The following is a 14,128-nucleotide window of genomic DNA, read 5'->3' on the forward strand; positions in this document are numbered from 1 at the left end:
GCAAGCCATTTTAGTTTGTCCACCTCATCATTGTCCAACTCATTAGTTGATGGGGTATGAAACTGAATCTGTTAAAAAATAAGGAAATAAATTCATATGTTATGTTATCATATTCTTCTAGACAAACAGATTTGAAATAACATGTAACCTTTTCCTTTAACCATGTTGCGAAATTTTCAGCATGTCGCTTCAAAAGTAAGCTTTTATTTTTTTGAAGACCAAGGCTCCTGTTTGATTGCTTTAAGTCCTCTAAATGCATCCTGATTGAAACCAAAATATGTAAGTGGTTTATAACTGATATCAGGTACGTAGTAAATTACGCATTGGAAATTCTATCATACTTACTCCAAATAGGGTTCCACTATGGCTGTATTGAACAAAACGCAACGATGTGCAGTTTCCAATAATTCATCACTCAATGTGATTGATGTTCCACCTGAAATTGGACGACCTTCAAGTATCACATCATTATCAAAATCTTGATTGCAGCCTACTTGATAATCTACTTCAATAGTTGTCTTCATATTTTTATTACAAAATGACATGCACTCATCTGCAAGATAGCATTCTGCGATGCAGCCTTCAGGTCGTGCAGGATTCCTAACATATCCTTTGAGTATCTTCATATATCTTCAGAAAAATGAACATCATATTAAAATGATACTTCTTAACACATAGTCATATTTAATAATCATAAAATAGGTGTTCACCTTTCAAAGGGATACATCCAACGGTATTGGACTGGTCCACATAATCGTGCTTCTCGTCCTATGTGAATCGTTAAATGTATCATGATGTCAAAGAATGAAGGTGGAAAGAACCGTTCAAACATGCATAAGGTTTCAATGACTTCTTCTTCGAGGGCAGCTATTTGTTCTCTATCAAGGACTCGTTGACATATTTTGTTGAAGAATGAACACAACCGAATTATGGCATTTCTTGGTCCTTCCGGCATTAATCCTTTCAAAGCTACAGGCAACAATTGTTGCATCAAAACATGACAATCGTGGGATTTGAGGCCTATAATCTTGCATTCCTCCATTGATATACAATTCCCAATATTTGAACTATACCCATCGGGTAACTTTAGGTCAAATAACCTCTTGCAAAATATTTTCTTTTCAGTCCTTGATAGTGTATGTGCAGCTGCAGGGAGGTATGTTCTAGTCCCATGGTCTGTTGGATGCAAGTCGTGTCGTATTCCCATTTCTTGTAAATCCTTACGAGCATTGAGACCATCCTTTGATTTTCCATTGATATCCAACAAGGTGCCAATGATGCTCTCACAAACATTTTTCTCTATATGCATTACATCTAAGTTATGACGTAATGTAAGTTCCTGAGAAATCATTATAAAAACACTTATAAAATTGCTACTATAAAAAACTCAAAAAAAATAAAGAATAAATAAATAAGATATATCAAAATAGTCAATAACAATTACCTTCCAATAAGGTAATTCAAAAAAAATTGACCTCTTTTTCCACGTTTGAATAGGTTCATTATCTCGCTTTCGCTTCTTCTTTCCACTTTTTCCATAATCATTCTTCATGTCTTTAATAGAAACCCAAATGTTGTTGCCAGTCATGATTTTTGGATTTCTTCTCTTTTCTTCCTTACCATCAAACCAAGTTTTTTTCTTTCGAAAAGGGTGAGATGGCGGAAGGAAGCACCTGTGGCCCATGTATGCAAACTTCCTACTAAATGTTAGCCACTGTGAATATGTATTGTTGCCACAGATAGGACATGCTATTCTACCCTTCGTAGTACACCCAGAGAGATTTCCATATGCTGGAAAGTCATTTATTGTCCATAACAAAATTGCCCTCAAATTGAAAACAGTTTTTGTGAAAGCATCATAAATATTCACCCCATTATTCCACAACTCTTGCAGGTCTTCTATAAGCGGTTGTAAATATACATCAATGTCATTACCTGGTTGCTTTTTTCCTGGAATCAATAATGTCAACATAACATTTTCTCTTTTCATACATAACCATGGTGGGAAGTTATATGCAACTAGCATCACGGGCCAACAACTGTACGTAGAACTCAAATTACGAAATGGATTGAAACCATCAGCCGCTAGACCTAGTCTCAGATTGCGAGGATCTGATGAGAAGAGTGGCCACTTATTATTTACCAAGTCCCATGAGCAAGAATCAACTGGGTGTCTCATCTTGCTATCTTCACTTTTATGAGCAGAATGCCGCCTTAAATCTTCAGCCATTTGTGATGACCTAAACATCCTCCTAAACCTTGGGATTATAGGAAAATATCTTAGCACTTTAGCAGGAACACCTTTTTTAATTTTATTGGTGCGTTGATCGACCTTCCATCGTGAAAAATCACATTTTGGACAACTCTCCATTTCAGCATTCTCTTTTCTAAACAAACAGCAATCATTCACACAAGCATGAATCTTCTCATACCCTAAATCAAATGCTTTGACAAATTTTTTCACAGAGTATACAGACTTCAGAATGACATTTCCCATTGGTAACATATCATGTAATATCTCCAGAAGTTTATTAAAACTGTTATCAGACCATTCATTTACAGCTTTGAGCTTGTAAAGAGCTACAATTGCTGACAACTTTGTGTATTTTTCACAACCTAAATATAATGGAGTTTCTGCATCTTCCAGTAATTTGAAAAAATCCTCATCCCCACTTTCGTCAACAGATTTTTCATAATTGTCATCTCGCGCACATGCAGCTTTAAATAAATTGTATGAGCCTAACATTTCCATATCAGGTTTATCACTGACATGTGGTTGTTCTCCATGATGAAACCAATTTGTATAAGTTTCATCCATTCCCTTTATGACCAAATGCTCATACACAACCTCAATACAATGGTGACTTAAGTTTCGACAATCTTTGCAAGGACATATAATCTTCTCTAGATACCCTGCATTCCTTTTAGCCATGTCCACAAAATTCCATGCTGCTTTCATGTATTCATCTGTAGTTCTATTTTACCATTCAAAGTCCAAATTTATCAAAACATTTGAGAATGAATATTTTAAGCACAATAGGTTCCAAATATAATTTTCATTACCTATTAAGATGTACCCAATCTTTCTCCATCACAAATCGCGAAGTAACGGTTTTCCTAATATGGCCAAGTAATACATATAGTTGCTTAGATCAGAAAGGTGGAGAAATTTCACACAAATAGAAGTGCATAGAAATTTCACACAAATAGAAGTGCATCTAAATAGTGAAAATAGGGATTTCTTAATAAACTATGATACATAAATATACAGGTCTTCGAACATGACCTTTATGAATTTTAGTCGTAGGCAATGCTACACCAAGGCTATATTAAGGTTTGAGACATTTTGTGATAACTGTAATGAATATTTTAAAAGTGTCTTATAGGCATCAATTCCATTGTCTTAACTTTCATAAGAACGCAAAAATATAAAATTGCCTATAAATGGTCATGTATAATGAGAAGATCATATGATTAGAGTAAAAAAAAACAAGAATGCAATAAAGAAAGAGAATCATAATATACATGAATTTTCATAAAACAAATATAGTTCTAATAAACAGCAAAGCAATATCCAAATCAAATAAAAATACATATAATAAATAAATAACTAAACTAATATGTTTGCCATAACCCTTATGAAGATCACAACCACCTGTTTTTCCACTGCCCTTTCTCTGATAGAGTGTGGAATGTCATGAAAATAAAGTTAAATGTTTCTTGGCCAGATCTGCCATGGTTTCAGCTTCGGTCATTTCCAGATTGGTTTTTAATTGCACAGTTTACCAATTGTGGATGACCAGAAATAACAGATTTTTTAATGGGGAGTTCCTCCCCGAGGAGGTGGTTATTAAGCAAATAATTGATATGGTTCGATTTCGAATGTTTTCTGTTACTAACCTAAACAGTAATCAAAGTGATAGGTTGTTTCTGGAGACATGGAGGTTGCCAGATTCAATTTTGAAGAATAGAGTTACCTCTCTGGATCCGATTAGAAGAGTTTTTAGGGATGTGAGATCACTTCAAGTGGGTTGAGTGAATGGGAGCATAAATAGAGTGTTATCTAATTGTATGGTTAATGTGCAGGTTGGAAGGTGCTGTTCTGGGAGCTAGACCATATCATAGAGGGTTGAGTGTAGGGAGGACATTAAATCACATACCTTTCACTGCCCATATTGAGAAGTTTTGTTGCTAACTTGTTTACATGTTTATGAATTGTTGTTCTATCTTGCAAGTTGCTTGCTGTCAACATTTCTAGAGTGTAGTGAGGTCTCATATTATGGGTTGAGTGATGTGAGTTCATATAATGTGGGCTGTTTGTGGTTCGTATGTAAAGCTTTTTCTTGCCGATGGCATAGAGCATTGGTTCTTAGCTGTGATAGGAATTCATGTATCGGGTTGCGTGTTTGTTTCAAGTCTGTTGCTGGAAAGAAGGGTTACATAAAATGTCTGTCGGATGTCTTCTGCCACTGGGAACACTTGCTGGCAGTTTGTCCTCTGGAATTAGGAATCTGGCAGCAAGGGATGATGGCTGCTCTAAGCGCCTCAAGTGTGAAGAAATCCTTTAATTTTGATTGTAAAAGTCATTCTTATTTGGTCTATACTAGTATTGATGTTCAGGTGAATATTTTGTGGCCTACCCTTGCGGGCTGTGCAAGGAAAAATACTCGTATCTTTGTGCTGACATTGATTCAGCTTTTGGGATTATTGGGTGAGTTCATGGTCCACATACAGCTGGTATGGGGACCCTGAACACATTAAAAGGATCGAAATCTGATGTGCAGCTTGTTTTGGTCTAAGTCTTCTCAGTTTCGTTTGGAATGTTTTCCATAGCTTAGAGAAAACTATAGTCCCTAGTGTTTGTGTATTGGGGCTGTATATTTTTGGTTGTTATTTTTATTTTTTGTTTGCTTTCTCTTGCCTTTGTGTGGCTTTTGGCTGGTTTTTGTTCATGTATAGTGGTGGTGTAGGGCCTGCGGTATGCCTCTTATGCCCCTTCTAGTCGTGTGAGCTCTTTGTTTTTATTTATGACTTATTCACCCAAAAAAAGGTTTCATGTATACTTGCAGGTTGATCTGTCCCTCTTTGTTATGGTCTCATTTTCTCCATATCCAGGGTATTGAAGTCTCATTGGCTAGCTATGTGCTTTTTTGAGGTGTATCCAGGTTGGTTCTAGGTTGAGGCCTGCATCGAAAAGTTGGCTAATATCCTACTTTTCTCTACTCTACAGCCTATGGCAGATTGCAGATGCAGGTCTTTACAGATCTTCTACCCTCCTAGTCCAACTTTCTTCTCTGCAACTACAACTGTTCTTTCTATAATGAAACAGCAGCAATAGCAGTACAAAACAGCAACTAGCAGTTAGCCTCCCCTGTGTGACACCTCTGTACACACAGCAGTAGGTAACTATACAAGAGTAACAACTTTCTCAAGAGCTCTCCAACCAAACCCAATACTGCTGCTGCTGCTCGCCAGGGCCAGAACCAAGGCAATAACCAGGATTAATGACACAAAGCAGCAACTGCTCACCCAGAAAGCTAGAACAGAATAAGAATCAGACCATCCCAATAGATTTATGTACTAGACCACTGAAGCTGTTGCTGTAAGCCTACTAATCCAGGCATCTTCAAACCTGATGCAGGTTATGTAACCGGATCATTGACAGAAACTTGATTGATTTTAGTCTGGAAATATCTAACTAATATCTAACTCTAACAAATATCTAATATCTCTAATAGACAGATATACCAACAGAAACTGAGCTAGATCTGAAGCTGCAGCTGTGAGATGGGCGTGAGTGCTGCTGATATAGTGGTGGTACTAATGTCTTAGACTGTAGCAACATAAGCTGTGACTTCAACTGCTACTGTATTCAGATTCTTCTTTGTCTTGCTCTTCATCACAATGAAAAAAAGATGAACTCCTCAATTCTTTATTCAATACTTGTATTGTAGCTACATTATTGTTTATATAGACATTTGTATAATGACTGTCTAACTATCTAACAACTTGTCTAACAAACTTCTAACCAATCTTCTAACTAATATCTAACTCTAACAAATATCTAATATCTCTAATAGACATATATAGGAACAGAAGCTGACACAACTGATTAACAGCAGAAAAATGACCCAAGTTGGGGGCATGCATATGTTGACACAACTGATTAACAGTAAAGGAGATGGTAGGTCTGGTGATAGTTAAGTACTGCAAAGCCCCAACTATACTGCGATAAAGAGACGGATTGTCAAACAATTCAGTGAAAGAACTAGTGAGACTAGCCTTGACAGACATAGGTGAAGAACAGGGCTTGCATTCAGCTAATCCAGCTTGCACAAGTATGTCATGAGCATACTTTTGTTAACAAACTGTATAACCAGTAGCAATAGCTTGAACTGAAATGCCCAAGAAATAGGACACAGGACCCAATTCTTTCATAGAAAAAACCTCATGCATATGAGCAATAAGAGAGGTAATATGAGCATCATTATTTCCTGTGAGTAATATGTCGTCAACAAAGATTAAAAGAACAGTAACAGTGCTATCATACTTCTGAATGAATACAAATGAATCACATTTACTATTCTAAAACGCCTGAGATAGAATAAATGCAGAGAAGGTGCAATACCAGGCTCTACGTGCTTGTTTGAGCCCATATAAGGCCTTGTGAAGTTTGCAGACATGAGTGGATTGAGTAGGATGAAAAAGCCAAGAGGCTGCAACATATGCACCTCTTCTTCAAGAACTCCATGGAGGAAAGCATTAGATATGTCAAACTACTTGATCGACCAATTGTGATGAAGAACAAGACATAGAAGAATCCGATCCATGTTCCTATTGTTCCTACTGTTTGGTTCCTTATCAGTTTGCAGTATATATATATAAACTAGTTCCTACTGTTCAGTTCGTAATTTACTCTAAAACTTGATCAATCCGATCCGTGTACAATCCTAATTTTTACATATTTTTGTAATATATGTTATGTATTTTTATAATAAATATTAAGTAGTTGTGTATCATATATAACTTTTTTTACTTATTTTTTGAGGCAAATATTGCATTTTTTTCTTGCATCATTTGTGACGAATATTACGGATTGTTTTTTGATACATAATTTGTACTTCATAAATAAAATTACATATTTTCTAATAATGTTAAAATTTTTAAAAATGTGTAACTAACAGTGTATATGATACATATATTCCATAGCATTAAAACACTAATACAATATTAATAAATTTTACCTCCATCTCAATTTCAATCTCTCCTCTATCTCTCAAAACAAATGGTAATAATAATTAACATCTTGTTGTAGGACTTATAAAAGATAGTAGGTGGCTCACGTGATGCGTGTGCAAGTTCAATAAATAAAATATTTAACATATATTGGCTGTAATCTCAAGTGTTAAGATTAATCCTTATCAAATTTGTGCTCTTAACTTCAAGTCTTGGCCTATTCTTTTCTCTAGCATTTTTTTTTTTTTTTGGGTTTTTGATAGATCACTAGACACTTGGTATGAAGAGAGACAAAGCTTAAAAGACACCAATTTAGGTGCTCACATATATAATAGTGTAGATAAAAACAAATAAAATATTTAAAATATGTTAGTTGTAATCTCAAGTGATAAGATTTTTCCTTATTAAATTTGTGGTCTTCAGTTCTAAGTGTTGGCCCATTCTCTTCTCTAGTATTTTTTTTTTTTTTGGTTTTTGATAGATCTCTGGACACCTAGCATGAAGAGAGACAAAGCTTCAAGACACCAATTTAGGTGCTCACATATATAATAGTATAGATGGTATAGAATTTTCGTATATGTGTATATTTGTTTTGGTGTGGGGTAATGAGTTTCTTCGAGTAGTAGGGTGTAGTGGCATAATAAGTGGTATTGTGAACTTTTTGGCTGAAGTGTTCAACGATAGTCATGGTGGGAAGTTAACGGTTATATGGTTGGAGTACTTGATCACTATACAGTTTAAAAAGAAAAAATCGTACCAAGAAAAATTCAGAACATTCTACTTCGTTTAAGTGCACGTTTTTTAACCCTAGTTCTTTCAACTTTTGGACCCAAAAAAAAAAGGGTATTTACACAGTGATCCCTTAAACTATTGTCAAGTATCCTTTTGACCTTCTATATTAAGAAACCATACAAACTGACTTTCTAAATTATGGATATTGTAAGAGGGAGAGGTCAGTTTGCAGTTCTATTTTCTCATTTCTTGGTTCAGCTTGTATATAAGAGTTGGCTGCTAGTTCTCAGTTCTACAGTTTATGGCAGTTTGCAGCAGCAGATTGGGTGTAGATGTGTCCATTCGAGTGCTTGTTGCTGCTGTTAACTAATATCTAATAAAAGGTCCATAATTGCTCAGGTATAATCAGTTTAACTCTTACAAAGAGAGTTTTGAATATTAATTAAGTTCCCATAACTTGAGATCAATTTAAATCTATAAATTTTAATTTCATTTACAAATCCAAATTTACATATCCAAATACAGTTTATTTGGAGTTAAATCACATACCTTTTTTTTTTTGGGTTCAATCGGTCATAGATTAATTTCAAATAATGATTCAAAATCCAACAATATCTTTAAAGTCAACAATTTCCAAACTCAATAACAATCACATGAAGAACTACATGTAACCCGATCGAACTATACTCCATAAAAGTTAAACAACAACCTCAAACTACATAGTATTGCTATATCAATAGGCCAAAAATCCTTACTCACCTACCCATTTTCTTTTACCCATCGTGTTTTTAATGACGACATGGATAGAAGAAAAACTCACACATAACTTCACAAATGGTTGGAAATGTTGACATAAAATATAATGCACTGATATAATATCTACTTTTAGCCAATGTTATTGCCATTTTACCATAAACCATAATTTTTTTCTTTGAAAACAGAAGAAAAATAAAAATCCAGAATCCTTTTTTTTTTTTTTTTTGTGATGGCTTCTATATATAACATTTTTGTTTCACCAAACTTTTCATCTCCTTGGTGAGTTCTCATATATAATAACATGATAAATTTCAAATATAGTGTTTATCTTTATGTGTACATATATATAAATATAGATATAGATATAGATACTAATACAGATATTAAAAAAACTCATAAGAAAACAGTATACAAGTTCAGCCACTCTTTGTGGCATTTTATCAAGCACCTAAGAAGCATAATAATATATACTAGTGCAATATATCAGAGAATGTACTTCTTACTAAATTAAAACCAAATCATCCAAAATAACAGAGCACTGAGTGTTTCTTCTTATTCTTCTTCTTCTTTTTTTGGTTCAGTTTTTCGGAAAAAAAAAAATAACCCAAAGACAAAGAAGTACATAAAACATCAAATTACCTATGAAACTTCAACGATGAATAACAGAGCTTCAACTCCTTACAACTCTGATCCAGTAAATCAACCAACTCGTCCAATCGGAGACACAAACTTGCCAAATCAAACGCAAAAACTTGAAACAAATTCCAAGTGTTTTCTAGGGTTTTTTTGTATGCTCGATTTGCGATTATATGTGGAAGAAATACAACGCAAGAGAGGGGTCGTGCAAGAGATGGGAACTGAATGGAAAAAACGCGGCAAATTTGGAGCGCCTTTTTTCTTTCAGGTTTCAATAGCATTCTTTCTTTGCTATATCCTGTTGATTGAAGTTCCGTACTAAGGAAAGCTTTAATATTGGTTTTCAATTGCTATTAAAATATAAAAAATTGCTATAAAAAATTAAATGTTATTATTCAAAAATCTTTTACAGCATTTTATTAAAAAATGTTATGTATACCTTTTATTTTATAACATTCATAAAAAAATGCTACAAACAAATGTTATTAATTATACTTTTTGTTGTAGTGTTTGTTCCTCAGGAACAATTACCTCATCTTGAATGAGTTACCAAACAGATAATCTCTAAATAAATTAATTTAATGACAACATCTCAAGATACCTAGCACAACATTAATACCAAGCCTTTGGGTAGTGATATTAACTGTAAGTGGTATTCTTGTTGTAATGATCAAACATTGACAATAAGCTATGTCAAATAACAAATCTATCTTTTGATGGATTTATTATTCACATTAGGTTTTCTTGACAATTGGCACATGTTTATCACCACAAAATGTGTGTGTAATTCTGCCAAGTCTTAATCATGTCTTTGGATCGATAAATACCCGCATGAGATACACATACATGAACTTCAAAACATTTCATATAAAACAATCTAGACAAGAGAGATCACTTTTGTGACATCTTGTTTGAATTGACTTATATTGAGAGTGTTAGAAAATTAAATTTCTGTAGACGTTGTATGAAATTACATTAAATTTAAAGGTTTTTAAATTTGTGACCCCGTATATGTTATATAATCTGCAACAATTCCAATTAGATATATACATATATAAATAGAATTGACGGGTCCAAAAAACAAATAGTTTTTTTTTTATTTTTTTTTATTTTTTATTATTATGATGTTCAAAATTAAACCGATCAAATCGCAAGATATATCTATATATATATATATATATATAAATACACGATGTTTATCCTTAAGAAAATTCAGAATCTGATTCCAGGAAACTAAATAGAATGAATAAAGCATATCAATTATGATAAGACACATGATATGCTGGCTCTGATACCAATTGTAAACATAAATTTCAGAACATAAACCTTACACTTTGGATCATTTACCATGTGTATTATCAAGAAATCAAGACAAAATGACATACCTGAATCCATTGATGAACGGTTAAACGGAAGCGTGATTATCAATGAACTCTTTGTTATTGATTATGTTATTGCCTTCTAATCTTTTCCCCTTTGGTGCCTTATGTTTCTCCTTGAGAGGATTTAGGAAAAAAAATGGCAGTGTTCTTATTTTTCACCTGGGAAGGAATAGGGACCATAACCTTTTAAAGGTTGTAATTGGTTTTCAAAACTGAAAAGTTGTGGAAGTTCAAAAGGAATGAAAACCAACTTTAACCAATATGTTTTAATTTCTATTTCTGCCCCTCATAGAAATAGAAATTATACAACTAGTATCTACACATTAGGTCCATAACACATATACCCTTAAGCCTATTAACTAAATTGAATCACTTAAATTGTAGGCTTTTTATAAATGATAACACCACATTTAATTATGTGGTCCCATTGAGACATTATCTAACATATATTTCATTTATTATTTATTATCTCATCTAATTATTATATTACATTTTTTTTTCTTTGCCGATAAAAAAAAAAAAAAAAAATATCACATGAAAGGACAAATAAAGGATAAGAAAAAAATTGTGACTATCGTAGCATTATTATTATAATTAATACTTAAAAGCATGGATACAAACCAAAAAATTAAAGGAATGAACTCAGTTTTTTGGATTTATTACAAGAGATTGGTTTAAGCGAAGTAAACTAGGAACTAAAAGGTACTTAAAAAGATCACACAATACATCAAAATGAGGGGCAAAAAAAGAAGAGAGGTGAATCAGAAGATGAGGCCATTGTAATCTCCATGTTCAAGAGCACTCATTTCTTCCTTGAACTTGGCCATGGCAGCTCTAGGAAGAGAAATAAGAACCCTAACACCACCTTTCATGGAAGAATCCAAGCTGCAAGGAGGCATGAAAATGCATAAATCCACAAAACCAAACATCTTCCATGGAAGCGGTGTCAAATTCACCGACGCCTTCCATCCAAAGTCCACTTCTCCCAACAAGCTCAGTTGCCTCCAGTCTGTCAACACCATGGTTGCACCATTGCTCTCCATTTTCACATGTTGTTGCTTGACAATTGTTTCAAAGATACTCATCGCATTCTTAATGTACTCGATCTTGGAAGCCATTTTCTTGCTCTTTTTGATTAGTTTTACGACCTTGGAGAGTGGTCCTTCATTCAAATCCTTTCCGATCAATTCTACATCCGTAGGCACAAAAGCATTGCCATAATACCCAGAAGGCAATGGTGGATTCAAAAGTTGTCTGATCCCTACAGCCAAACTTAAGACGGTGTTCCCATCTGGGTTTAGTTTCAATGATCTAAACCTGGATCTCCAAATATAGGCCGCGAGAGCTTCAGTCGTGGTGAAACTCTCATTTAAAACTCCATTCTCATTAGTTTCATTCATCAAACCCATTAAGAGTTTGGTTATGCTTTCATTTTCCTTCATCAAACCCATTTTGAGTTTGGTTATGCACTCAGCTTTCACGTCGAAGCATTCATGAACCACATCTGTCGTTGGCAGATACGGTGAAGTAGCTAATGAGGCCTTGTGTTCAGGAACTAGGCTTTGAATTTGATCCAAAACATTGCTAGGCACTCCGGCAAGTCTTTCCCTCTCCCACACTGGTTTCACCAAAGGCTCGGTCTTTCCACTAGCCAGCTCAGCCATGGCTCTGAAGAACTGAGATGCACCAAACCCATCGCAGACAGAGTGCGACAGGCCCAGTCCAATCGTGAAACCCCCACAAGAAAACTTAGTCACTTGTAGAACCAGAGGGTGGTGACAACCATCGCGCTTGGTTGGAACGTCAGTAACAAACTGTAAGGTAGTTTCAACATCAACCCCATTGAAATGACGAAGGGAAGAAAGCGAACACGTGGCAGCTGCCTCCAAAAAAGGCACACCATCGGCGTTACAGTCAATTCGATAGATTCCATCATTGTGCCTCTTGAGCTTCCCGGCTAAGGGATAGTAGTGAACCAAAACTCTAGAAAGGGCTTCTTTGATCACACAAGCCGGGTCGTTGTGATCTTTGCCATTGGAGTTGTAGACATAGAGGGTTTGACAGAGAAGGTCAAGGTTGGGATTGCTGTCAAGAGCAGAGAGAGAAAGAATGTGGGATGGTGTGGGTTTTGAGGGTTTGATGAGAACAAAATCCTTCTTATCAAGAAAGAAGGAAGTGTTGTTATGGTGGTTTGCCATTGGAAGGAAGTGAAACAGGTGATGAAAATGGATGTAGGAGAAGAGGAGTGTCTGGTGATGATGAATTTGAGTCTCTGGTTATTGGCAATTTAAAGAGCTGATTAGTGGTTGATTTTTCTCATTCCAGCTTGTCATTTTGGTGGCAGATCGTAATCTTCTATCATATTTTTGTTGTCAGGGTCAATGATTATGAAAAAAAAGAAGAAGAAATTGAGCCGCGCAAAAGAGCTTGGCTTTCTTAACCACTGGCAAGTAATGAACCTTTAGTCCTTTTCATCTTTCTTCTTCACTTTCTATTTTTTTTTTTAATATTCTATATATACACACATATATATGGGCAAATTACAACAGATCCTGCATTTTATTTATTGTGTGGTTTTAGTAATTTAAATAAGTCCAATTTTAGATTTTGTGTCAATTAAGCTCAATTGATATGCAGATTAGGGTTTTTGAAGAGAAATAATCACTGAATTGGTTGAAATTAACTCAGTGAGTTAAATAAATCTATAATTTGGTTTATAAAAGTATGACACATGTCACTTATATACATAATTTCCGACAAAAAACACTGATCATTTAATCAATTAGATCAAATTGATATAAAATTCTAAATTCATAGTTAAAATTAAATCAATTAAAATTATAAGAACTAAAATGACAAAAGGATTAAAATATAGGGACTATCGGCATTATTTGCCTCATATATATAATTTTATTCTACATTGACGTGGTAATGACAATCTTAAAACGAAAAAGCTAGGGTCCTAGAATTTACCCAAAATGGGCATGTGTGGTGTATATTAAGGGGGTTGTTTGAGATGATGTATTTTTTGACTTTTTACAAAAAGATGTGTAAAAAAGTAGAGCTGATATGATCTAAAAAGATAAAAGGATTAAAAAAAAAAGTATCCTAATATAGGGGATGCCAAACAATCCCTAAATTAATGAAGTGTAAGATCCATGAGTGAATTTGAACCATTAGTTCATATTTTTGGATAACTGATTCTAGATTTGTAGTATTATTGATCTTAGAAATATAAACACATATCTCTATAGGGTGAAGGTGAAGTGATAAAGGTGAGAATTGCATTGTGGTTGAAGCCAAGGTATGCTAAGCACCACTTTTTAGTGCAGAATTTTCTGGTAAATCTTAGGCAGGTGAGATGCTGTCTTAAAGGGTGGGGTGTG

The 14,128-nt window shown here is 34.4% G+C and overlaps 1 protein-coding gene across 1 annotated transcript; it reads right to left on the reverse strand.

Moving 5' to 3' along the window:
* Window positions 1-11,296: 11,296 nt before the first annotated feature.
* Window positions 11,297-13,013, reverse strand: LOC114314819 (tetrahydroanabasine acetyltransferase). Its single transcript, XM_082917651.1, has one exon. The coding sequence runs from the start codon at window positions 12,938-12,940 to the stop codon at window positions 11,504-11,506; it is 1,437 nt and encodes a 478-aa protein (XP_082773777.1). The 5' UTR covers window positions 12,941-13,013; the 3' UTR covers window positions 11,297-11,503.
* Window positions 13,014-14,128: the final 1,115 nt, after the last annotated feature.

This window comes from Camellia sinensis, chromosome 3, assembly GCF_055761805.1.
Source record: "Camellia sinensis isolate YWXY chromosome 3, ASM5576180v1, whole genome shotgun sequence".
NCBI classification, from domain to species: Eukaryota; Viridiplantae; Streptophyta; class Magnoliopsida; order Ericales; family Theaceae; genus Camellia; species Camellia sinensis.

Excerpts from the sequence above, each read along its gene's own strand:
- LOC114314819 (XM_082917651.1), bottom strand. The coding sequence starts at position 12,940 with ATGGCAAACCACCATAACAACACTTCCTTCTTTCTTGATAAGAAGGAT.